The 22,137-nt window shown below is 50.9% G+C and overlaps 7 protein-coding genes across 7 annotated transcripts; 4 read left to right on the forward strand and 3 right to left on the reverse strand.

Moving 5' to 3' along the window:
• The first annotated feature begins 395 nt into the window (after window positions 1-395).
• P153DRAFT_370192 (uncharacterized protein) lies at window positions 396-795 on the forward strand. The gene has a single exon (XM_033668983.1). It carries the CDS (start codon window positions 521-523, stop codon window positions 773-775), a length of 255 nt encoding a protein of 84 aa, XP_033519928.1. The 5' UTR covers window positions 396-520; the 3' UTR covers window positions 776-795.
• Window positions 796-1,091: 296 nt separating this feature from the next.
• Window positions 1,092-4,044, forward strand: P153DRAFT_348802 (glycosyltransferase family 3 protein). Its single transcript, XM_033666217.1, has 5 exons — window positions 1,092-1,509; window positions 1,568-1,665; window positions 1,716-1,991; window positions 2,045-3,600; window positions 3,654-4,044. Exons 1-5 carry the CDS (start codon window positions 1,443-1,445, stop codon window positions 3,757-3,759), a joined length of 2,103 nt encoding a protein of 700 aa, XP_033519929.1. The 5' UTR covers window positions 1,092-1,442; the 3' UTR covers window positions 3,760-4,044.
• A 379-nt stretch (window positions 4,045-4,423) lies between these two features.
• Window positions 4,424-7,557, forward strand: P153DRAFT_348805 (uncharacterized protein). Its single transcript, XM_033666218.1, has 5 exons — window positions 4,424-4,862; window positions 4,918-5,038; window positions 5,091-5,124; window positions 5,179-6,672; window positions 6,721-7,557. Exons 1-5 carry the CDS (start codon window positions 4,763-4,765, stop codon window positions 7,507-7,509), a joined length of 2,538 nt encoding a protein of 845 aa, XP_033519930.1. The 5' UTR covers window positions 4,424-4,762; the 3' UTR covers window positions 7,510-7,557.
• Window positions 7,558-11,223: 3,666 nt separating this feature from the next.
• On the forward strand, window positions 11,224-13,050 carry P153DRAFT_324958 (polysaccharide lyase family 4 protein; the record flags this gene model as incomplete). The annotated part of the gene is made up of 4 exons (XM_033665258.1): window positions 11,224-11,281; window positions 11,339-11,536; window positions 11,590-11,882; window positions 11,938-13,050. The coding sequence occupies 4 exons, from the start codon at window positions 11,224-11,226 to the stop codon at window positions 12,982-12,984; spliced, it is 1,596 nt and encodes a 531-aa protein (XP_033519931.1). The 3' UTR covers window positions 12,985-13,050.
• Window positions 13,051-15,268: 2,218 nt separating this feature from the next.
• On the reverse strand, window positions 15,269-17,136 carry P153DRAFT_370195 (protocatechuate 3). Its single transcript, XM_033668984.1, has 4 exons — window positions 16,358-17,136; window positions 16,241-16,299; window positions 16,104-16,171; window positions 15,269-16,051 (listed from the first exon to the last, which is right to left on the reverse strand). The coding sequence occupies exons 1-4, from the start codon at window positions 16,779-16,781 to the stop codon at window positions 15,562-15,564; spliced, it is 1,041 nt and encodes a 346-aa protein (XP_033519932.1). The 5' UTR covers window positions 16,782-17,136; the 3' UTR covers window positions 15,269-15,561.
• Window positions 17,137-18,154: 1,018 nt separating this feature from the next.
• P153DRAFT_360491 (uncharacterized protein) lies at window positions 18,155-19,639 on the reverse strand (the record flags this gene model as incomplete). Its single annotated transcript, XM_033666920.1, has 1 exon — window positions 18,155-19,639. The coding sequence occupies one exon, from the start codon at window positions 19,637-19,639 to the stop codon at window positions 18,155-18,157; it is 1,485 nt and encodes a 494-aa protein (XP_033519933.1).
• A 492-nt stretch (window positions 19,640-20,131) lies between these two features.
• P153DRAFT_389692 (DNA topoisomerase IV, alpha subunit) lies at window positions 20,132-21,926 on the reverse strand (the record flags this gene model as incomplete). Its single annotated transcript, XM_033670859.1, has 7 exons — window positions 20,132-20,683; window positions 20,845-20,925; window positions 20,977-21,063; window positions 21,113-21,221; window positions 21,273-21,339; window positions 21,390-21,601; window positions 21,652-21,926. 7 exons carry the CDS (start codon window positions 21,924-21,926, stop codon window positions 20,132-20,134), a joined length of 1,383 nt encoding a protein of 460 aa, XP_033519934.1.
• Between the last annotated feature and the right edge of the window lie 211 nt (window positions 21,927-22,137).

The raw sequence follows: 22,137 nt of genomic DNA on the forward strand, positions 1-22,137 counted from the left end.
TGGGAAGGGGTTGGGGGGGGGGGGGGGGGGGGGGGGGGGGGGGGGGGGGGGGGGGGGGGGGGATACGATGTTATGAATTGTGGCTTTAGATGCTGGGCGCTTTTCAATACCTATTTATATCCATTTATATGTCGATAGCTGCTTTGGGAGTTGTAGGAGCTTTATCGAGGCGTGCACTGTGCAATGTAGTGATGCGTGTTGCTGGAAATATACAGTTCAGTGAGGATCGGCGGTGCTGGGTAGATATCGCCTTAGGTCTTGTTGGTGGTTGGGGTTGTGCCTGGATTGGAGAGGGTAGCTGACGGGGAATAGGTGTTTCAAGGTAGTGATGATCAACGCGCGTCTATTGTTGCTGTTGAAGACTCACACTATGAGGTTTAACTAGAGTGCAAGTCGTGTATTTCGTGTTACAAGAGGGCATCTTTCCATATACTTTATGTAGCCACGCCTCCATCTACAGTCAAGACAGACAGTTAAGAAGACATATTTTGCCAGTCTCTAACGGTGGCAAATCCAATCAATGGTAGCCCATACTCGAGAAAAGGCCCGTTCCCGTCGCTATGTCTGCCCGTTTATTCCTCCGAAAACCCACATGCAGGCTTCACGTGCGACTCCGCCTCCGCCTCCACGCCCCCCAACCCAAGACCCCACTCGTTTTGTAGCGGAGCATGCGACCCCGCAAACTCGGCATGACGCCGCGGTGCAGAAGGACATGCATCGCATCTCATCTCGTCACACACACACCCCGAAAGTCGGGGGCACACGCCTTAATTAAGAGGTAAAAAAAATGCATTAGATAGTTGATTGTTGAGCGAAAAAAGTAAAGCTATCGAGTTCGGTCCATGGTCCCGGTTTCATTTCCACAACTGGATTGTGTTGAGCTGTTGAGCCGCAACCCGATGCCTAGTCCTTGCCCGCTCCGTCTGGGTGTATTGCTTGATCGGCTTCGGTGGTTGATGCGACGGAGGTGTTTTTGCGCCCCATGGACGCGGACATGGGCAGGCAAGCGTGCGGTCTAAGGTGCAATTGGGATGGGGGCACTACGTCATATCGGATTACCTATCGAGCTCTGACCGTGACCCAACCTCTCTGCGCTCGGTCGAATGCAAGCACGGCTCGCGAGCACAAAGTCGACGGTTTTTGCTGTTTGATCCCAAGTCTCTCTTGTTCCTCTTCATACTAACGCGGGGGGATTGGTACTGCAATTGAGTGTCTACGTTATCAATTGGCTTCTCTGTCTCTCTACCTACTCGCTTCGTGGCTTTGGTTCAACATCGCCTGACCTGGTACCATCCAACTAAAATAATACACGCGCTTGTCTAGTGGGCCGCCCGCAGTAGCTCCCCCGAGCTTAGAGAGCTCTCCGATCCTGCTCCAGCTCTTTCCCCTCAAAACAACGGCCCTCGCCTGAAGCTTGAGCTCTCTTCACACACGCACACACAATGGCAGAGACACGGGACGTCACGAACCACGTCCTCTTTGAGGTTGCGACAGAGGTTGCAAACAGAGGTACCCTCCACCCCCATCCCGTCTGTTGCTACGTAAATGAATGCTGACGCCTCTGCAGTCGGCGGTATCTACTCTGTCCTCAAGTCAAAGGCCCAGGTCACGACGGCTGAATATGGCGCGTCGTATACGCTGCTCGGCCCTTGGAACAGAGCTTCGGTACGTGCAATTGCGCGACGGCTCGACCTCCCCAGCTAACGACATATCAGGCGCAAGTCGAGGTTGAGATCCTGGAGCCCAAGGACCCGGCTCTGGTCGCCACGATCAAGAGCATGAATGATCGCGGCATCAAGACGCTGTACGGGCGATGGCTGATTGACGGCGCGCCTCGCGTGCTGCTCTTCGACACCGGCACCGGCTATGGATGGCTGGATGAGTGGAAGGCTGATCTGTGGTCCACGGCTGCTATTCCCTCGCCGCCTGGCGACTCGGAAACTAACGAAGCTATCGTTTTTGGTTATCTGATTGCGTGGTTCCTTGGCGAGGTATGAGAAAGTGCGATTGAGACCTTTATGGCGCCCTGCTGACTGTTGGCTAGTATGTCTTCCACGAGAAGAAGCGAGCCGTCATTGTCCAGTTCCACGAGTGGCTGGCTGGTGTTGCGGTACCGCTTTGCAAGAAGCGTCGCATCGATGTGACGACCATCTTCACTACGCACGCAACGCTTCTTGGCCGCTACCTATGCGCCGGCTCTGTCGACTTTTACAACAATCTGCAATACTTTGATGTAGATGCTGAAGCTGGAAAGCGCGGCATTTACCACCGCTACTGCATCGAGCGTGCTGCTACACACGCTGCGGACGTCTTCACGACCGTCTCTCACATCACCGCGTATGAGAGCGAGCATCTCCTGAAGCGAAAGCCAGATGGTGTATTGCCCAACGGGCTGAACGTCAAGAAGTTCTCGGCCACACACGAGTTCCAAAACTTGCACCAGCAGTCCAAGGTCAAAATCAACGACTTTGTACGAGGTCATTTCTACGGCCACAACGACTTCGATCCCGATAACACGCTGTACTTCTTCACGGCTGGTCGGTACGAGTACAGGAATAAAGGTGTGGACATGTTCATCGAGTCGTTGGCACGATTGAACCACAAGATGAAGAGCGAGAACTCGAATCAGACGGTTGTCGCTTTCATTATCCTGCCTGCGCAAACAACCTCGCTGTCGGTCGACTCGCTGAAGGGACAGGCCGTTATCAAATCGCTCCACGACACGATCAACAACATCTCGGAGAACATTGCCAAGAAGCTGTTTGAGCGCTCGTTGACTTGGACAGAAGGTCAAGAGCTGCCCGAGGACAAGGACCTGCTCTCCCCTCAGGACAAGATCATGCTCCGTCGCCGGCTGTTCGCCATGAAGAGACACAGCCTGCCGCCGATTGTCACCCACAACATGGCCAACGACGCCGAAGACCCAGTGCTGAACCAGCTGCGTCGCTGCCAGCTGTTCAACCACCCCTCGGATCGCGTCAAGGTTGTGTTCCATCCCGAGTTCTTGAACTCTGCGAACCCGGTTCTGCCCCTTGACTACGATGATTTCGTACGCGGAACCCATCTTGGTGTGTTCTCATCGTACTATGAGCCATGGGGTTACACCCCAGCTGAGTGCACCGTGATGGGAGTACCCAGCATCACCACCAACTTGTCTGGTTTCGGTTGCTACATGGAGGAGTTGATCGACAACGCCGCCGACTACGGCATCTACATTGTCGACCGGAGAACAAAGGGCGTGGACGATTCGGTCAACCAGCTCGTAGACTACATGTTCGACTTCACCAAGAAGAGCAAGCGCCAGCGCATCAACCAACGTAACCGCACCGAGCGCTTGAGCGACCTGCTCGACTGGAAGCGCATGGGCTTGGAATACGTTAAGGCCCGTCAGCTGGCTCTTAGAAGGGCGTACCCCGGGTCGTACGAGGACGACGAGGAGCCAGACTTCTTCGGCTCCCAGGAACACAAGATCTCGCGACCTTTGTCCGAGCCGGGATCGCCGCGTGAGCGGTCGGGCATGATGACGCCGGGCGACTTTGCGTCGCTGCAGGAGGGTCGTGAGGGTCTTAGCACTGAGGATTACATTGCGTGGAAGCTGCCGTGAGTTTTTACCATCATGGTTGATTTAAGATTTATCACTAACGTATGTGCAGAGAGGAGGAGGAGCCTGATGACTTTTCGTTCCCGCTCACGCTCAAGACTAAGAGCAAACCTAACTCGGGCGCCAATACCCCGACCGCGATCAACGGCGCCGACTAAGCGCAGAGACGGACGGGTGATGTGGGGAGATGGGGAGAAGGGAAATTACATGGCATAAAGTGTTGGTTTTCTTCCTCTTTGGTTTGTGAGTGAGTGAGCTTTTTGCGCAAATGTGATATGGGAGATGGGAGATGTGCATGTTATGTACAATCACGGATAGGTGTCCGCGGGAGAGGAGAGGAGAGGAGAGTCAGTGCGCTGGATGTAAATGTAGCTGTAGCTTTTGTTTGTTAATGTACCTAACGTGTTTGACGTGTGGATTGAGTTCTTTGTTGTGAGTGTTGGACGGTGAAGAGCTGGTTTGATGACAGCTGAAACCATGCAACTTCATCGAATCCATCAGTGGGGACAATGCAATGCAATGTGATGCACGTCAGGTCAGACCTGGCTCGACTTGACTTGACCTGGCAGGTCATCGCACCGCATTGCGCAGCCCCCCAGCCTAGATAAGGGAAATTGGGCGCCGTGTGAGGTGACAAAAGGAGAGGGTGCGTGCGTTGTTGTTTCGAGGGATCGGTCCAGCCGGGAGCGCGGTTTCAGGGCGGAAAATGCTTGTTTTGGGACTGTTTTTTTACAAATCGCGTTCGGATAACAGGGGTGGGCTTGCTGTGACAAGTCTCCGAGGCAGCGCTGCGTAGTTTTTGGGACAGCAAATTACGCTTGGCGTCATCGAACGCGGCACGTTTGTTGGGGCCCTTTCACTGCTGGCCAACGATTGACAGATCAGACAAGACAAGACGACGCTCTTTCACCTACGTGGTCCCTGTCATTGTCACTATGCTCACACTAGTCTCGACGCGCTGCACTACTCGGTTCGGTCCGTCGTAGCACTCTTGGCCAGCTTGAAGACGGGACACCTCGACTCGACTCGACTCCTTGCTGCTGCTGTTTTTGCTGCACGACGTATCTGCGACTCCTCCCTTCCACGCCAAAACGCGACGACTGCGTGCAACTCGAATCCCCACGCCCACGGAGCTTACACCCGCCGCTCGAGGCGAGCACGATGTTCGGCAAATGGCTCCTCGCGGGCAAATGGCTCAAGGAGCGGCTGCCGACCAAGATGGCGGCGCTGAAGCCCAGTTTCAACTTCATCACGCTTCATTGTATGTTTTCTGGCGCGGTAAAGATGTTTTTGGATAAGGGCTGACGCGCTGGTAGACTTGTATCTCTTTATTATGACGCTTGTTGGGTCGGTTATCATCTATGGATCGGGCGATATGCCGTATATCGATGCGCTCTTTTTTGCTAGCGGGTCTTCGACGCAGAGTGGATTGAATACGTAAGTGTGTGTGGGTGAGCGGGAGGGAGGCCAATTGCTGACGGTGTGGTAGGGTTGATGTTAATAAGTTGAAGTTGTACCAGCAGGTAAGGAGTGATGGATGGCAGCGAGGGATTGCGCCCAACTGACTGTGCTGCTAGGTCGCTATCATGATCATCACATGTATATGCACCCCGATCTTCATCAATACTTTCGTCGTCTTCGTGCGCCTCTACTGGTTCGAAAAGCGCTTCCAGAACGTCGCTCAAGCGCGTAGTCTGCGCCACAGCCGCACGTTGTCGCGCAGGAAGAGCGATACAAAAGGCGCGTTTGATCGGGATGTCGGAAACGAAGAGCATGGCGTCAACAATCGCGAGATCCGGTTCTTGCATTCTGAGCTGGGGAATGGAACTGAGGCCGCCACATTTGCGGATAGGAACGTCTTCGAGGACGCGGCGAACGGCGACGGAAATCGCAGGCCCATGACTGCAGACGACGGCCCGCTGTCTCCCAGTGAACGGCCCGTCACACCTGCAAATCAGCTGCAGTCGAATGTTGTGTGGGCGGATAATCTGGACACGCCTGCACAGCGAGTTCAGGAGCGCGAGCCGGTCGAATCGCCCTCGAACCGCCTCCCCGTCAAGGACAAGGACAGGAGTATTGCGCTCGTGGAGAAACAGCGAAATCCGCAGGAGAAGGCTACTCTGCGTATCCCCGGCCCGCGCGACTTTGATCGAGGACAGCTGCCGCAAGCTGTTGTCGAGGGCGAGCAAGACCTCAACAAGGTGCAGACCAGGTCTTCACACGAATCGGAACTCATGCGCCAACGCTCGAAATCGGCTTCTCTCGGCGACGACGACAGCTCAGAGGACCGTCCGGATTTCAAAAATCACATCACCATCGATGTTCCGGATAGGCCTGGCGGACGGGGGCCAACTAATGGTCCTTCAGTGTATAACCGTGTGCGACCCAACGATGCGGATGTGGTTTCTAATGGAATGCATGTCCGGAATAGGTCGAGATCCAAGACTCTGACCAGCTTCCTTTCTAGGGCCAAGGAGGAAGAGGCTGATCCCATGCCGTATCTCAGCTGGACGCCGACTCTGGGACGCAACTCCAACTTTGTTGATTTGACGGAGGAGCAGAGAGAGGAGTTGGGCGGTATCGAGTACCGCGCATTGAAGCTACTGGCTATCATCCTTGTCTGCTACTTCGTCGGCTTCCACTTACTCGGCATGGTCTGTCTGACGCCTTGGGTTGTTCGGGACGCCCGTTACGCGAACCTGATATCGGAAGACAATGTCAACCCTGTCTGGTGGGGGTTCTTCACACCTGCGTCCATGTTCAACGATCTGGGCTTCACGCTTACTCCGGACTCGATGGTGTCGTTCCAGTTTGCTGTTTTCCCCCTGGTGCTGGGCACGTTCCTCATCATCATTGGAAACACGGGATTTCCGTGCATGCTGCGGTTTGTCATCTGGCTCAGCTCCATGTTCGTCCCTAAGCATAGCGGTACATGGGAGGAACTCCGCTTCCTGCTCGACCATCCTCGGCGATGCTTCACGCTGCTCTTTCCTAGTAGAGCTAACTGGTGGCTGTTTTGGGTGCTGATTGGTCTCAACGGGATTGACTTGATTTTCTTCATTGTGCTCGATGTACGTTCACGTCCTTGGGTATCTTGTGAATGCAGCTAACGTGCCCAGCTCAACGACTCAACCGTCACATCGCTACCCCCTGGCTTCCGCTTCCTCTGCGGCCTCTTCCAAGCAGCCGCCACCCGCACCGCCGGTTTCGCCGTCGTAAACATCGCCGACCTACACCCCGCGATCCAAGTCAGCTACCTCGTAATGATGTACATATCCATCTTCCCCATCGCCATGAGCTTGCGGCAAACAAACGTCTACGAGGAAAAATCCCTCGGCATCTTCGCCGACAGCAACGAATCCGACGAAGAATCCAGCTTCCTCTCCCACCATCTCCGCCGCCAACTCTCCTTCGACCTGTGGTTCGTCTTCCTGGGCTTCTTCCTCATCGCCATCATCGAAGGCGATCGCCTGGAAAACACAAACGACTACGCCTTCACCCTCTTCAGCGTGCTCTTCGAAATCGTCTCCGCATACGGCACCGTCGGCCTCTCCCTCGGCTATCCCGGCGTCAACACGAGTTTCTCGGGGCAGCTACGCACGCTGTCGAAACTCATCATCATCGCTACCCAGATCCGCGGCAGGCATCGCGGCCTGCCCTACGCGCTCGATCGCGCTATCCTGCTCCCCAGCGAATCCCTCCACCAGAAAGAAAACGAGGATGCGACGAGGCGCGCGCGCAGGAATAGTGCCGCCGCGGGTGTGTTTGGCGAGGAGGGCCTTACTAGGACGGGGACTGGGCATAGTCGGAAGAGTAGCACGAGCTTTAAGCCGGGCACGTTGAAGCGCATTTTTAGTGGTGCGTTTAGTGCTGGCCCGAGCGCGCCGATGCGGGAGAAGAGGGCGTAGTGTGGAGATGTGTTGTTACGGTGTTTTTGCGAGGAGTTTTTAGAGGGGGTGGGGGGTATGGGGGTGGGGTTGGGCATTTTCGGGCGTTTAGAAGGGGGGAGCGGGGGTTATACATGGTCGTCTTTTTATAGCGTATTCAGCGTGCGTTTTTGTTTTGTTTGTTTGTTGGGATGGGTGGGATATGGCGTGTAGGATAGGATAGCATTGAAACTTGCTTGCTTGCCTAGAAGGCGGGAGGTGTGCGATTGGTATATTGCAGTACATTCTATGGATATCTCTCTGTTATGTTCTCCCCCCTTTTTCTGACATCGTTCGTGTGTTTGTGTTTGTGTTTGTGTGTGTTTTTCATGTACGAAATTACGGTTCGGATATATTGTTGGTGTTATATGACTTTACTCGCTTTTTCGCGAAGTGCGTTGTAGTTGGAGTAAAAGTCGAGGTGAAAACACCTGTTAGGCTGGATTAATACACCAAGCAGGAAATAAAGGATGGCTGGGCAGTGCAGATTGACTAGTTTTATGCTTCATGTGAGAGTTTAAGATTATGGGATGGGTTGGTGGGTTTCTGCTTTGCTTCTACTATGCGCTTTGATCTTATGGTACAGTGTATCTACGTGGTTTTTGTCGGTCCATCTATCTATCTGTCTGTTTATCTAGACCTTTTGTTGGGCATGTGTGTCGGCTCAGCGATGTGAGAGTTTAGCGTTGTTCATCTTCTCGGTGCGAGGGCGGGCGCGTGGGATAGGGATTAGGGATGGGGGCTGTTTGGTGAGGAGAACGGGTGAGGAGAAGGGGTAGGGGTAGGGATAGAGATAGAGATAGAGGAGGGAAGTTGCTGGTTGCATTGCTATCTCGTCTAGGCGATTTGGAAAGGGAAAGAATATACGTTTGTAAATTAGTACTTTGTGTAGAGCTTTGCCGGGACAGTATTCCTGGCTTTGTGGGTATTGGACGGGGCCTTGGAGAGAGGTGAGTTCTTGTTTTACCTGGTTGTAGGGAGGGGGAAGGGGGGGGATAGCAAGTTTTTTTATGTGTGAGACAGATAGAAATGTCAAGATCGCAAGTGTGATCACCGTGCTGGAGGGTACAGAGAATTATACTTTAGTAGCGTGCGTTCTTCCTCTCTTATCTTAGGTCAAATCCTAAATCCTCACTTGGTACGCTTGTGGTGCTACTGTTTGTACAAAAGAAAGATTTGTTAACACATCAGAAAAGTGTGCTGTCTTTTCCCTCGTGGGCCGTTTATATTCTCAGAGATGGCGGGTGTAGAGATGAGTAGGTCAGTTAGTGGCCGAAATATCTTGGATAGACGTGAGGATTAGAGATGATCAGGTGAAGATGCAGACAGAACGAGATTTTCTCGTATATTGTAGTCTTCCTCGCTTGTTAATGCCAGAAATGTTTTACTACCTCGAGTGGCATCTTGACGCTGTTTGCTGTTTCTGCTGCGTCGTTTGGTGCTTTGACGTGCAGCATTGACCTGTGATTTTTGTGGACTAGAAAGTTCTATCCGAGCGCGTGTATGGTACTTTGGGTAAAGCTGTTACTGACTTCGTGACCTGGATTATTTGGTTGTGTGGAAACCAGGTAGATTGTTCATCGTTGTCGCATTTTTCTCAAGTCTCTCATCTTGGGAATCAGCTTGATAAATCTCTTCAATCGGTAGGCGGATTGGTGGCATTCCCTCTACAGGTACAGACGTATCGACTCTCGTTGTTGGGATTGACCTGGGAGACAACTACAACTTCAGGGTTCGCTGGCATGTTTGATGGCGTTCTTATGACGTTGGTCAATATAGTTGTCCTTCTTCTTGGTACCACTTTGACAGCTCCACTTCGAAATTCTCTCTTTTTTTTTCCAGCGCGTATGCAAGTTTTCTCGCCACATTCACCAAGCCAGGAATCAGCGTCGGAACAAGACTTAAATAGTGCTAGTAGGAACCTCTAGTCTTGATCTGCTTATATCGACAGCGAAAGAAACGGGTTGAGGATATCACCTTCATCGGGATAAGGGATGACGGAAGATTTAATAGACGACGATGGCCTTTTGGGCATCAAGTGGAGTATGTGACTGGATGGATAACCGCAGCCGATAGACATCTCCCAGAAAGGTATTTTTGACATTGTCGAGCTAGACGCCGCAGTTGGGCGGCAAACGTGGGACTGAGAATACATCGTGTGTAATTCTGCGTTGCTTGTGGTACCGGGTGGATCTTGATGCGACCCACTGTACCCGACCAAATTGATGAACGCTGACGGTCGAGAGCTGGATATTAAGTGTTTAGTGTTTCTCGATTTTGTTTTCGAGATTCCCGATTGAGCGACCGGCATATCTCGCGGGATCTCTTGGAATTGCTTATCGAGAGTATGTGGATACATACTCGAGGAGCCCACCGGCCAGACTCAATAGGGATGTCGAAGACTTCGCTTGGGCTTATGAGTTGTGGTAGTTGCAGTACAAAATGCAGGATGATCGTCATTAGCTTGGCATTCTTCATGGGGTTAGATCAAGTATCACGTTAATTCTCCGAAACACAACGTCTCTAAGGATTCTATCACCAAACTCTGCTCCAATCATTGGCTGTTAATTGAATCTCATCTTTGGTAACCATATTCAAGGCCTGCAATACTGGCACAAGCTTTTAGCAGTTCGTGGTTTGCAGTACAGAAGCTTTATAGGAAGTGTGTTTTGCAGGCGAGGACGATTGATCATCTGACGTGGTCACGCCCGGCAAGGGATGTATTGCGCGAGTCTATTCCTCCGACTTTATTCCTCCGTAGCCTTGCCTTGTTCTCGTTTCAGCTCTGCGCGTCACTAGCGTGTTTCCCATCCTCTCTATGGATGCGCCTCTCGAGTCGTGAACCAGGCCCACCCTGACTCTGTTCCTAACCATACATATGGGCGCATCGCTACCAAGACCTTCAGGCGTGCTGCCTGCAACAGGAAACTGATCGTCTTATTACGCGACCTCTCGTTGCATCCCCTCTATTTCCGCCACTTAGGCTTCGAGCCTCTATACCAAGGCGTCTCTTTCTCGGTGCCTGTTCACTACTGACCAGTGTCATCTGGTTGTGATAGTATTGCAGGTCTTGTTCTACAAACATCCCCTCAGTTTCATATAAGAGATCTATGTACACCCCATATCTCCCCAGGAATAGTCTGGACCCGCCCGTTCCACACACACCGTTGTCGAAGGGTCGATAGTGCTTAATATAATGCTTAGCCCTAGGGCATTATATTCCGCCACTCAGGGTTGATACATTTGCACGAGTCATTATGATTCTTGGTATTCTTAGTTCACTTCAGGCAGCCCCTATGGATCCTTCACAACGTTCATATACGGAAAATGGAGAAGTTTGTTGTGGTAATTCTCCTACTGGCTCGGGTGTGTACTTCAAGACTTCTTTTGGTATCATGCATGCTTTGTTCCGATACAAGCTCTATTAAACGATCAGTCAAGTGATGTGATTCAATCATGTATACGACACGCCCACATAGGCGATTTACGCGGGGGTGTGAACGGCAGTGGTGGAAATAAAAGGGTTAGGTAGAATTGGCGTTTTAGGTTATCGTCCAGGGTTGTGAGTAAGTCTACTCTTTCTCGTGTATATATGGCAGAGTGAACGGTGATGATTGTGATCTGATTGCCAGCCTTCAAAGTCTGCTTGAGGTTGACCATCTATCCGTTCTTTCGTTCTTACTTCCTTGCTTAGCTATGTTTCTCAAAAGCGCCTTGGTGGCTACGGCCGCCTTTACTTCCTCGGCTCTAGCGGGTATGTATACAGATGTATGAGAGTTTAGAAATAACACGGCTGATCAAAACCGTTTAGCCTTTGGCGTCACCACTTCTGGCAGCAACATCGTCGTTGACGCAGGATCGTCCAACGCGCTGGTCTTCACTGTCAACAGTGGCTCATGCGACATCACATCGATCAAGTACCGTGGCGAGGAGTTCCAATACGCATCGAAGGGATCGCATATCTCTTCTGGACTTGGAACAGCGACTGTCAAGTCTGAAATCGTCAGCAGTAAGGCTTCTTCTACTTCCTGGATTGCGTCGACTAACATAGGGTTCTTCTAGGCCAGTATGTGAAAATTACCTGCACAACATCCACCTTGACACAATACATGGTTGTCAAGAGTGGCGAGTCGACCATATACATGGCAACGTACACTACCGCGGAGCCTGACATTGGCGAGTTGCGCTTCATTGCTCGTCTCAATCCCACAACGCTGCCTTCGGAGTATCCCTTCGGCGTAGTCTCAACGACTGCCGGCTCGAGCTCTGCAGTCGAGGGCTCAGATGTCTATAATGTGGGCTCAGAAACACGATCCAAGTTCTACAGCAGCGAACGCTTCATCGATGATACCAGGGTATGATCTACACAACTAGAGTGTCACTGTAAGCGGGTTCACTGACGCGAAATAGCAATGTGTCTACAGAGGTGAAGACGTCCACGTCTGCATGCTGCTCAACGACTACTCCTACGAGGCCTCTTCCGGCGGCCCATTCCACCGCGACATCAACTCGAACAATGCCGGTGACTCAACCAATCTCTACTTCTACATGAACTCTGGTCATGTGCAGACCGAGTCTTTCCGACAGGGGCTACACGGGCCATATGCGATGGCTTTCACCCGCTCAGGCATTCCATCGGGCGGTTCCTCCCTGGATACAACCTTCTTCAAGGACCTCTCTATCACCGGATACGTAGCACCCTCCGCTCGTGGAACAGTGACAGGAACAGCCACTGGCGCCGCATCCAGCATGCAAAAGGTCCTACACTGGTACAACAGTGCCGCACAATACTGGGTATACGCGGATAGCACTGGAAAGTTCACGTCGCCAGCTATGAAGCCCGGAACATACACCCAGGTTTTCTACCAAGACGAGTACCAACTCAAAGCCCAAAGTGTCACCGTTAAAGCTGGCTCAGCAACAACAGCAAACATCGTTGCCGACTCACAGACTCGCGACACTATTTGGACAATTGGAGAGTGGGACGGGCAGCCTACAGGATTCCGCAACGCCGACAAGCAGCTTCGTATGCATCCCTCAGACTCGCGAATGTCGAGCTGGGGCCCCCTGACCTACACTGTTGGCACGAGCACCCTCGACAGCGTGCCCATGGCTATCTGGAAGGACCTCAACCCCCTGACAATCAAGTTCACCGGCACATACACCGGCGCGGCAACTCTCCGTGTAGGAACCACGCTCTCCTTCGCTGGCTGCAGACCGGCCGTCGTCGTCAACTCCTACAGTACGACGACGCCAGCTGCACCGACCAAGATCGACTCACGTGGTGTGACGCGCGGTGCTTACAGAGGTTTTGGAGAAATCTACACCTACGCCATCCCCTCTGGTACGCTAGTCAGCGGTAGTAACACCATCACCGTCAGCTGCGCGAGTGGAAGCTCTGGAGACACCTACCTTGCACCCAACATCATCTTGGATGCTATAGAGCTGTACAAGTAGGCGAGCCCTGTGGATTGGATGACGAAGCTTGTCCATGACTGGGTCGCATGGTGCACTCTCTTACTCCTGTAAATATTTTTCAGTTATTTGAGTTTCTTTTGCCTTGAAAGTATCCTCAATTAAGTTTTGTACATATCAGTCAGCCTTACCAAGCTATCAATACTACACCTGTTCATTTGCGCAACTACACATCGAATTCACTTGTGCATTTCTCCTGGGATCCCTGACAACATGTGGATTAGAGTGACTGCCGTAAATAACGCTCCCCAGCAGCTTTCGGGGGTTCGACTCTCGATGCAAGGAAATCAGTGTGTGAGGAGCCGAGGCCTGAGTACTGGGAATCAAGATGAAGCAAAACCTTGCAACAGCTTGATAACTACATCTAAGAGTAGTGTTGTGGTATTATACCCCAATATCTAGTCGTGTACGCCCAAAATGCACTTTTATAACTTTTTTCGTTGTGGTCTTGCGGTTTTTGGGAACCACAAAGGTTGCAGCTTACTTCTTGCTTCTACCCATGACCGAGAGGATGCGTAGTGTATTTCTCATCTCGTTGTATCTGGAGCGTGGTGTGATGGGTGGATGGGCAGAATCATCCTGGTCGAGAGATTCTTGGAGAGAGGTACAGAACAAGAATACAGTACAATAGGTTGATGATGGATACAGAGGGAGCAACTCTTGGTCGGCCCAAATACATATCGTAGAAACCAGTCCTAACTCAACTAGAAAAACAATACTATGAGCAAAGCAACTCTAAGCGTATACTGGTGATAGATAAAGCGCACGAATTATTCGCAAACCTTTCTTGTAGTTGTCAAGGTGTTGCAAGATGATTTTGTTCCAGCTTGGTTCCTGGTATTTTTAACTAAATGGAGGACGGGAGTTTAGTTAGAATACCGCGTATCTCTAGCTATCTACATAGGGGGGTACGCGTGTATCAAAGTTGCAGTCTGGCATTGTTGCAAGACCTGGGGAAGGCAGCTGAGGTGTTTTGCAGTCCAGATGCGTGTCATTCCATTCACTCATTTCCCCAAAAGTCTAAATGCATGGCTGGCTGACTGCCTTATTGGTTTACTATGCTTTCAAGAAGTAAGCGGAAAGTGTAGATGATTGCTTCTGTTACCTTTCCAGGGTACCTATTGCAGGGAAGTTCGTTTCTGTTCAGTAGAGCTTTGGGACTGCCTGCGCATAGTCTTCGATCATCTATGTAAGGTATTGTACTGCTAGGTGTAAACTTGTATTTTCTGCAGGGAGTCTTGTATAGTTTACATTCAGTTTTGCATTATCCGCGGATTGATATTAGTACGTCGAAGACATGGTCTGCTTATAGTGTTTGTCTGCATGTCTCTCAGTTAGTCGAAATACCAATTAAGCTACGTTCTCGTTAATCTTTCACGCAACTCAACGATAAGACTAAATGCTACAAGTAAAGCTGGCTAGATGGATACTGATAATGCTTGAGAGACACAAACTTTGTTTGAATTCTGTATGTAGTTGTCCAAGATTTCGCCGCAGCTTAGTACCGGGTATTTCGACCAACAAAGAGCCTATCTGATCCCGCTGAGCAGTCCTTGGCTGATATTCCCTAGACTACTTTTCGTCCTCCTCGTCATCATCATCGTCATACTCTCTAACGATCTTGGCCCTGCGATTCCTGATGGCTCGCGTCTTGTATATGATTTCCTCGCTATCTTCTTCCCCAGAGCTGTCTTGCATGATCTCCCGAACCCTATTCAGAATGTTAGCGTTGGCACTGTTGCTTGCTATACGCTTCAGACTTACTTGTCTCGCCTTTTCTTCCAAGAAGCTGGCAAGCATTGACTCTGAAGATACTCCTCTGATGCTGAACGTGAAGTCTAAGTTGGCTAATTCAATTGCTATGCCTTGGGTTTGCACGATCCGCGCCCTAGAATGAAATACCAAGCGAGCCTTCTTCTTCAATGGATTTGGGACGGACCACATGTTGATTGAAGTGAGGACAGCTATTGGAGTTGAGCAGTTTCGATTAAGTAGACAATAAGAGCTTATTTGTTGATGGTTTCACTGGCCGCTATAGACGATCTCACTTTGCGTATATTGGCTAGCTTGATAGTCAATCGCCATCACATTTGACTGCCATAGAATGGTCGATACCAAAAAGCCTAGTCATCTAAGTGGTAGAGCGTTTGCGGATGGTTAAGTCCATACACGTCTTTGTTCTTCTTGCGTACGAGTATCTTGGTTGCTTGGAATACCAGAAATCAAGGTGCAGCAAAATCTTGCATCAGCTTGACAACTTGTACGCCTTTAGTGTAATTCATAAACGCCTACCGGGTTGTTGTCTTTGAATTCTTTTGCTGAAAACAACGTGGTCTAACTCCAGAGAGCCTAGGTTGTCTAGATATCACTCGGTAGATCTGTGAAGAGACGGCTGGGGAATGCTGCTTCGTGAGAGTACTGCGTACAGTAGAAATGAGAAACAGAGACGGTATATTCGGTCTAAATAAAAGAACATGCTATAACACTCTATCATACTGACTTATACAAGTCAATAAACTTCACACTCGCGCAGCCAATGGTTCAATTTGTTCGAGCCGCCTACACAGCAGACGACATAGCACCCGACGGTATAGCGCCGGACGGCATACCACCGGAAGGCATACCGCCCGACGGACCTCCGCCTGAGCTGGACTCGGAGCTGGTGGCCGTAACATTGATACCAAGGGTGATGTACCCAATCATACCATTAGCGACATCCACGCCATCGAGGGGCTCAACCTGGATGATCGGGCTCCACCCAGTCGGCGTCTCGTCTGAGTAAATCGAGTCGATGGAGTTGGTCGTGCGGTTAATCTCAGTGTGGCTCGAGTAGGGTGCCATGGCCATGATCTGCGCGCTCAGCTCCTCGTCGAAGAAGATCTGTCCCGTCGACGCGATGTTGCTGGCTGACACGGTTCCGTTGTCCCGGACCGTCCAGTTCGTGTGCGCGCGCACATGGATATGAATCGTGCGGTCGATGTAGAATCCCGGGAAGACGGTTTGCATCTCCATCACACCGTTGCCGTCGGTGGGCCACATACCACGGAGCCTAAAGAACTATCAGAATAGATTCACAACAAATAAGAAGGATTGAAACGGACCAAGTCGAGTCTCCTGTATGCAGATCGAGATCGCTAGCGGTAGTAAGGTTGAGCTGTTCGAGGAGTGTCTGGTGTTGTTAGAATTTGTTGCATTGAAAATCCCGCGGGGTTGGAGACAACAGGGGTACTCTACGTACCTCGAAAGGTGTATTGGGATCGCGTCCATCGAAGCTAGAGTAACTACCTGTGGAGTTGCCTGCTCGCAGTTAGTTATGCTGGTCGAAGTGGAAATGGGAAAATGTGTGAAGACGTACAGTGCCACATATCGAGCAAGATATTCTCAGCCGGCGAGCATGAGTTGATGTCCAAAACACCAATGTCAAGATACAGTGGGATACCAGCCTGGTCCTCACTCATATCCTGTCTGAGCGTGTCCGATCGGGGCCAGACATACGGTCCAGCAGTGACCTCGGGAACGAGAATACAGGTGTCGTTCTGGATAGTATCGTAGTGGGGAGATTCCGTATGGATCGTTACATTGGTGTCTCGAGGCAGAATCGTCTGGCGCTTGGCCAAAGAACGCTTCTTGCGCTGCATGGTAAAAGCACCTGCCGCGGCGGCGCATCGCTTGGAGATAGATTGGTGTTCGGCAACCTCACGAGCAGACAGCTCATGATGCGGGTGCGCGGCGGCGGTCAGCGCCAAAGCGAGGGTAACGAGGGCTTGGTTGGTCAACATGTTGAAGAATGTAGTGAGAGACTTTGAACGAAGAAAGGCGTGATATGCGAAGATTGATGCTGTGTATGAATGCATTGGTGGACAACGTTCTTTTATACTTTCTCCCTCGTCTATCATCTTGCTACCAACCTTCTCGCAAGCCTCCGCCTCTGAGAACACGCATATCCTGGAAAAGCTACTTGGACGCGTGTTTTCACCCGCTATGATGTTGCGCGGCACTCGACTCATGGAAAACAAAGCCCAGTAAACAAGCGGCACCAATCATAGCGCAGGTGCTTACGACGCCCTAACACGTCCAGAGTGATAGGGCGACGAGACTGTTCGTTCCGTACGCGTACGCTGTGGGACGCTTCGGGCCGTGTGGGCGTGAAACGTCGCGTTGGGCGAGGCAAGCTCCAACTACCGACCAAGCTACGGCACTTTGAGGCTTGCTGCAAAGAGACAGTGTTGAGCAAGTCGAGCGGTGTTGTGGCGTACACGTCACCGGTACCATCCAACGAGGCGGAAGGTATTCCGAGACGACGAATCTCCATGAATCGGCGAGTCCTTGAAGCTGAAGCTTAAAATCTCCGTCCTTGGCAAGTTCTAAAGAAGTCCAGCCAGCCTCACGCTGCGTAAGCCTCATATCAAGTCTCGACTTCTGCGACCACCACCTCTGCTGTTGTCCTCTTGAAGTACAAGTCGAGTTTGATTTTGCTGTTCTAAGAGACTTTATGTTCATGTGCTCTCCAAAGCTGTCAATTCAACACGATTAGCTAGTCCTTGAACGTCGTGAAGGTGTCAACTGAATTGTATTGCCACAGGGGATTGCACTTGTCACCCCAGACACGCTATGTATCTACGGTATACACGTCCAAGAATCCATTAATAGTCTGGTATGAGATGGGCCGATTGATTGTTCAAGGCCAACCCTACTGGTGCGATCACCGCATGGCATAGATCATGGGGGCTCTCGGTGCTGTTCATTGACCGCTACATGCACTGGTCAGTATTGAGACTTTGCGTTTGTTGACTAGTTTGATAATTGATAAGAACTACAGCATCGTCAGATGAGGATCTTTCAAAAATTTCAACACAAAGAAATTCGTAGTCTCGTGACTCTTGTATTGTTGGGACCAAAAATGCGGGCTAGACGCGATTAAAAGCTTGTAATGTGCACATTCTCGACCTGCTTCTTAACCCCCGGATACTTGCGCCTGCATTCAAATCGTGATATCATGATCATAAGTCATAGCTCGTTTGCGTCGTGTAAACACCCCTTGGTAACACCACAAGTCGCAGTCTCTACGCTTCAACAACTGTCCAAGCTCTTGTGTACTGCCTGTAAAGCTCGATTCAATCCTTCAGTAATTCTTGAAGAAAAGAGTGCCGATTCACACAGCACGTACTACTGCCTTGCCCTTTCCGACATTCCGGGAAGACTGCAGCATATCTCGCAAACGCACTTCTGCTCTGACAAGTTCTTGCTGACTGCTCGAGTTGAGATCAGACAGCCGAGGCCATGGTAACCATGAAGTCATGGAGGATAGGTTGGTTGATCGTGACCGCGAAGCAGATGGACTGAAATGCGAAGCACCTTGTCGATACGAAAGTGTTTGGTGTGAGAGAGCTATCCGGGGGTGCGCATCTGCTCCGTCTTCAATAGTCTCATTCATGCCATAGGACATGTCAAAGGAAAGCTGATTTGACGCTGTCGGTGAAGTGACAATAGTGATCGCTGGATGGGCTGATGATGGCGCAGAAGCATGCACTGCCCATGAAGGTCGTGGCTGCTGTTGATGAACCCCGCTATGTTCTGAATCGTCAAGTTCAGGGCCTCGGAAAGTATCGCTATCGATCGCTCTTCGCCTTCCGCTCCCGCCACTGATGACGCTCTTCAAGCTACCATATGCAGATTGGCTCCTGTTCTTGCTACTTTCTTGTGTGTTTGTCTTGTTCTCTTGCGCCAGTCTCTCACTCGAGCTGCTTGCTTCAGGGACTGACATCAACGTGTTGTCTGCCGCCGTCCACCCCTGACTAAGGCGTGACAGACGACCCCGCCCGGCCAATGCTCCTGTACTTGCAACCCATCCAGGGCCTGCGCCAGTTATCTCGCCTTGCGGAGGGAGATGCGCGTCGTATTCATCCGCCAGACTCATTCTACTCCTCGCACAGATCTCGGCGATGGCGTCGATGGCATCTCTGATTTCTGGATCGACTGCGCGTAGGATTGCAGAAAACGAGAAGTCTTCCACTGAGGGCAGTTGCGCACTTCTGCCTGCCAGACTAGACGACAAGGCGGACGCGCCCCTGTGCCCATTCATGGCGAAGGATCGAGGGGTATTAAACCCAGAGCCTGCCCGTGAAGTATGGCGCGACCCTGAGTAGGTGCGTACCACAACTGGCTGACTTGTTAAACTGGTTTGACTTGATGCCGATTTTGCGGGTTGGCTTCTAGTTGTGGACGAATGGAAGGCGGGAGCATTGAGGGCGCGGATGGCGGCAGACTGTGTCGGAGGGAGTGTGTCCGTCAAGGTGGTAGTCGTACTGTGCAATGAGCCTGTACTTGCTGTGAGGTCAGACGGTAGTTCTTGTGCATCTGTCGAGTGCGCGTGGGCGATGATAGTTGACACGACACTGTCGGGCAAGATAACCTGACCGTTGATTGTGGGGGTGATATAATTTCCCCAGAAGTTGGATAAAGCGCCCAAGGCTACCGACTGTCTAGTGGTTGTTGCAGGCGTCACTGCTGGCATGAGTGCACTCGAATCCGCGGTGCTGGAGCCATGGTGGGCTGGAAGAGGGGCTGTGGGCTGTGAAGACGCCGACGCCTGAGGAGGATAGCTGAGCGAATTTGGATTCGCAGCAGGGCTAGACATTGTGAGCTTTGTTCCTATGGAGCTGCAGGTCAATGCATGTCTGCTCTACGCCGCGGTCTGAGTTGTTTGGTGTAGGATGCGGTGATCGCGAAGATGTGCTGGCGGACTTGGCGAGGAGCGCCAACCAGGAGCACGCGAATGAACCTTGTTGTCACACCAACAGTAGCCAGACGCCTTGACATGTTCACCTCGAGTGGCGCTTTGTTTCTGGTGTTTTCACTTCTCATCCTGCATCAAAGACGTTCGAGACGATGATGCTGGTCTTGAAAGGGACAATTTGTACATTTATTGCGAGGCTTGTATTGTGTGTATGTCTATGTCGCTGATAAAATGGGGTCTCTTACAGACCTCCGTACATACAGTCGTGTGAAGAAGAAATCATACAAGAAGTGTCCAATGGTTGGTACGTATCTCGTCTATGATGTAAATATCTGATACCGGCTACATCGCGTTGAGATGGTATCATGATCTCTGGTATGTACGATTGGCCCATCAGAATAACAGCCCGTCGTCCGAAGAGCTGCTCCTAGGTAGTTCAGGCACCTGGCCCACCGCTTGTTCGAGCTCGTAGCTTAACCACGACACCAAACCACCAGGCAATTCGTCCAGTATCTGCATCTCAGCTTTGACATTGAGTGTGAGCATTGTTTGTAGCTCTCGCCTCCAACCTTGCTCTGGGCCGTCTTCAGCACACAGATCCCACTCCAGCATTCGAGTTGCCTTTGCGCGGTCGCGTACCGTTAACTTCATAAGGCCTTGAGGTATAGACGTTGCACTTGTACTTGTGCTACACTCGTCTGTCGGAGTCCGGCTAATATGGTGATTCCTTACACCAAGCCAACGAATGTCGGGCAAGCTTAGTGCGGGTATACCCTTTGATGCAACATCTTCATGAGCCAGACGGTACGAACCGTATTTGTACGTGGATAATATGGCGATACCATCCGGGTCCAAGTCCATCAACGCATACATCGGTATGTGAGGGGCTTGGTTTGTTAACTGACGAAGGAATCTTCTTGAAGCTACGTCGGGATATCCTTTTGCCTGTGACATTGTGAGCTACAGACAAAAATGATACGGAAGAGCCTTACGGTCAAAGTTACACCATGTGAGCCCAACGATTCCCAGTGTGGGGAACTGAGCAAAGAGCGGAACGTTGCCCACAATATTGTTAGCGTTGGACGTCAAACAGGGATTCAATGTACCTCTTTCTCGATGACAAGAACCCAGCGAACTGAACCCAGAAACAAGGTGTCATCGTCGCCAATTTTTGGAACGAGCAGGCCCTAGGGAACAGTGAGATCGTGTTTGAAGTTACCAACAGACTTGAGTCAAACCTCTTTCTCGTTCATTCCATTTACTCGGTGACCATCATTCCGAAGTATACTGAAGTTTCCAGCAACCAACCCTTTTGCAGCCGCAGTCTAAGGAGTCAGTATTCGAGTTTAGAAGAAGAGGCAGACGGCAATGTACCACATGTAACTCAGACCTTGTAATACCAAAGGTGCATGCTAGATCATCTACGTAGCGATCAACAACTGATTGTTTGACAAACAAGTCTGGGTGTCGATAGTAAATATCGCTATATCTTGTCAGATCACATCCACAAAGTAAAGAGATGTGGATAGTCTACCGCTTTGTCATAATAGTGTCATCAATGAGCGCGCCGTGAATGAGTTCGAGAATGCGCAGGAGTACAGCTTATTGGTAGTCAGTGTGCGTTGCTGTGACAGTGCAACAACCACTCAACTGAAGTTCCAGGCTTCTTGTACACTGCTTCCAGGAAAGTTGATATCTCGTTCTTTTGGGTCTGGAACGCGTCCGCTGCTATCGACAGGGTTGATGCGCCTTCGAGAAAGGCCTGCACGGGATTTCAGTGTAATCTTTAGCGGTTCGCTTTCTTCGAGTAGGGCATCGACGATAGTTTCTAGAACAGCTTCGATGCGAGCGATGACCCAACTCCTATGGGGATATGAGTATTGCACAGCCCCTATCACTGATATATGAGATACCTGTCACGCAATTGTCGCTTGGTATTGTCAGGAACGTGTTGCTTGATTTTCGTATGATCAACTTCTGCATTCTTGATATTGACTTGTTCAAAAGACTCCTCGTCAGTTGCTGTTGGCATTAGCAATGGACTGCTCCATAGATCCCGTGTGTCGAATTCGCTCTCCATCGGGGCGTCAAGAATATCGTCTTCAGACATGTCGCTCCATATATCATCAAGGGATTCTTGGGATGCTGGGAGCGCAAAGAGTATATCGTCAAGATCGTCAGAGTCCATGTTAACAATTGCTGATGAGCGTGTACCAATGGGCTGTCTCTGCGGTCGCTGCAGTTAGTTTAGTTTGGTAAGCAAGATATCGATTGAGCAGCGCTGATGGCAGCTTGTGACGTCGTGTCAGTTCTGGTAAATTGAGGGAAGGTGCGAGAGTGATGTTCATCCATTTGATGTCCATGGCTGCGCTAGGCTTGACTAGGAAATTAGTATGGAA

The sequence above is a fragment of the Dothidotthia symphoricarpi genome (genome assembly GCF_010015815.1).
Source record: "Dothidotthia symphoricarpi CBS 119687 unplaced genomic scaffold P153scaffold_20, whole genome shotgun sequence".
Lineage (NCBI taxonomy): Eukaryota > Fungi > Ascomycota > Dothideomycetes > Pleosporales > Dothidotthiaceae > Dothidotthia > Dothidotthia symphoricarpi.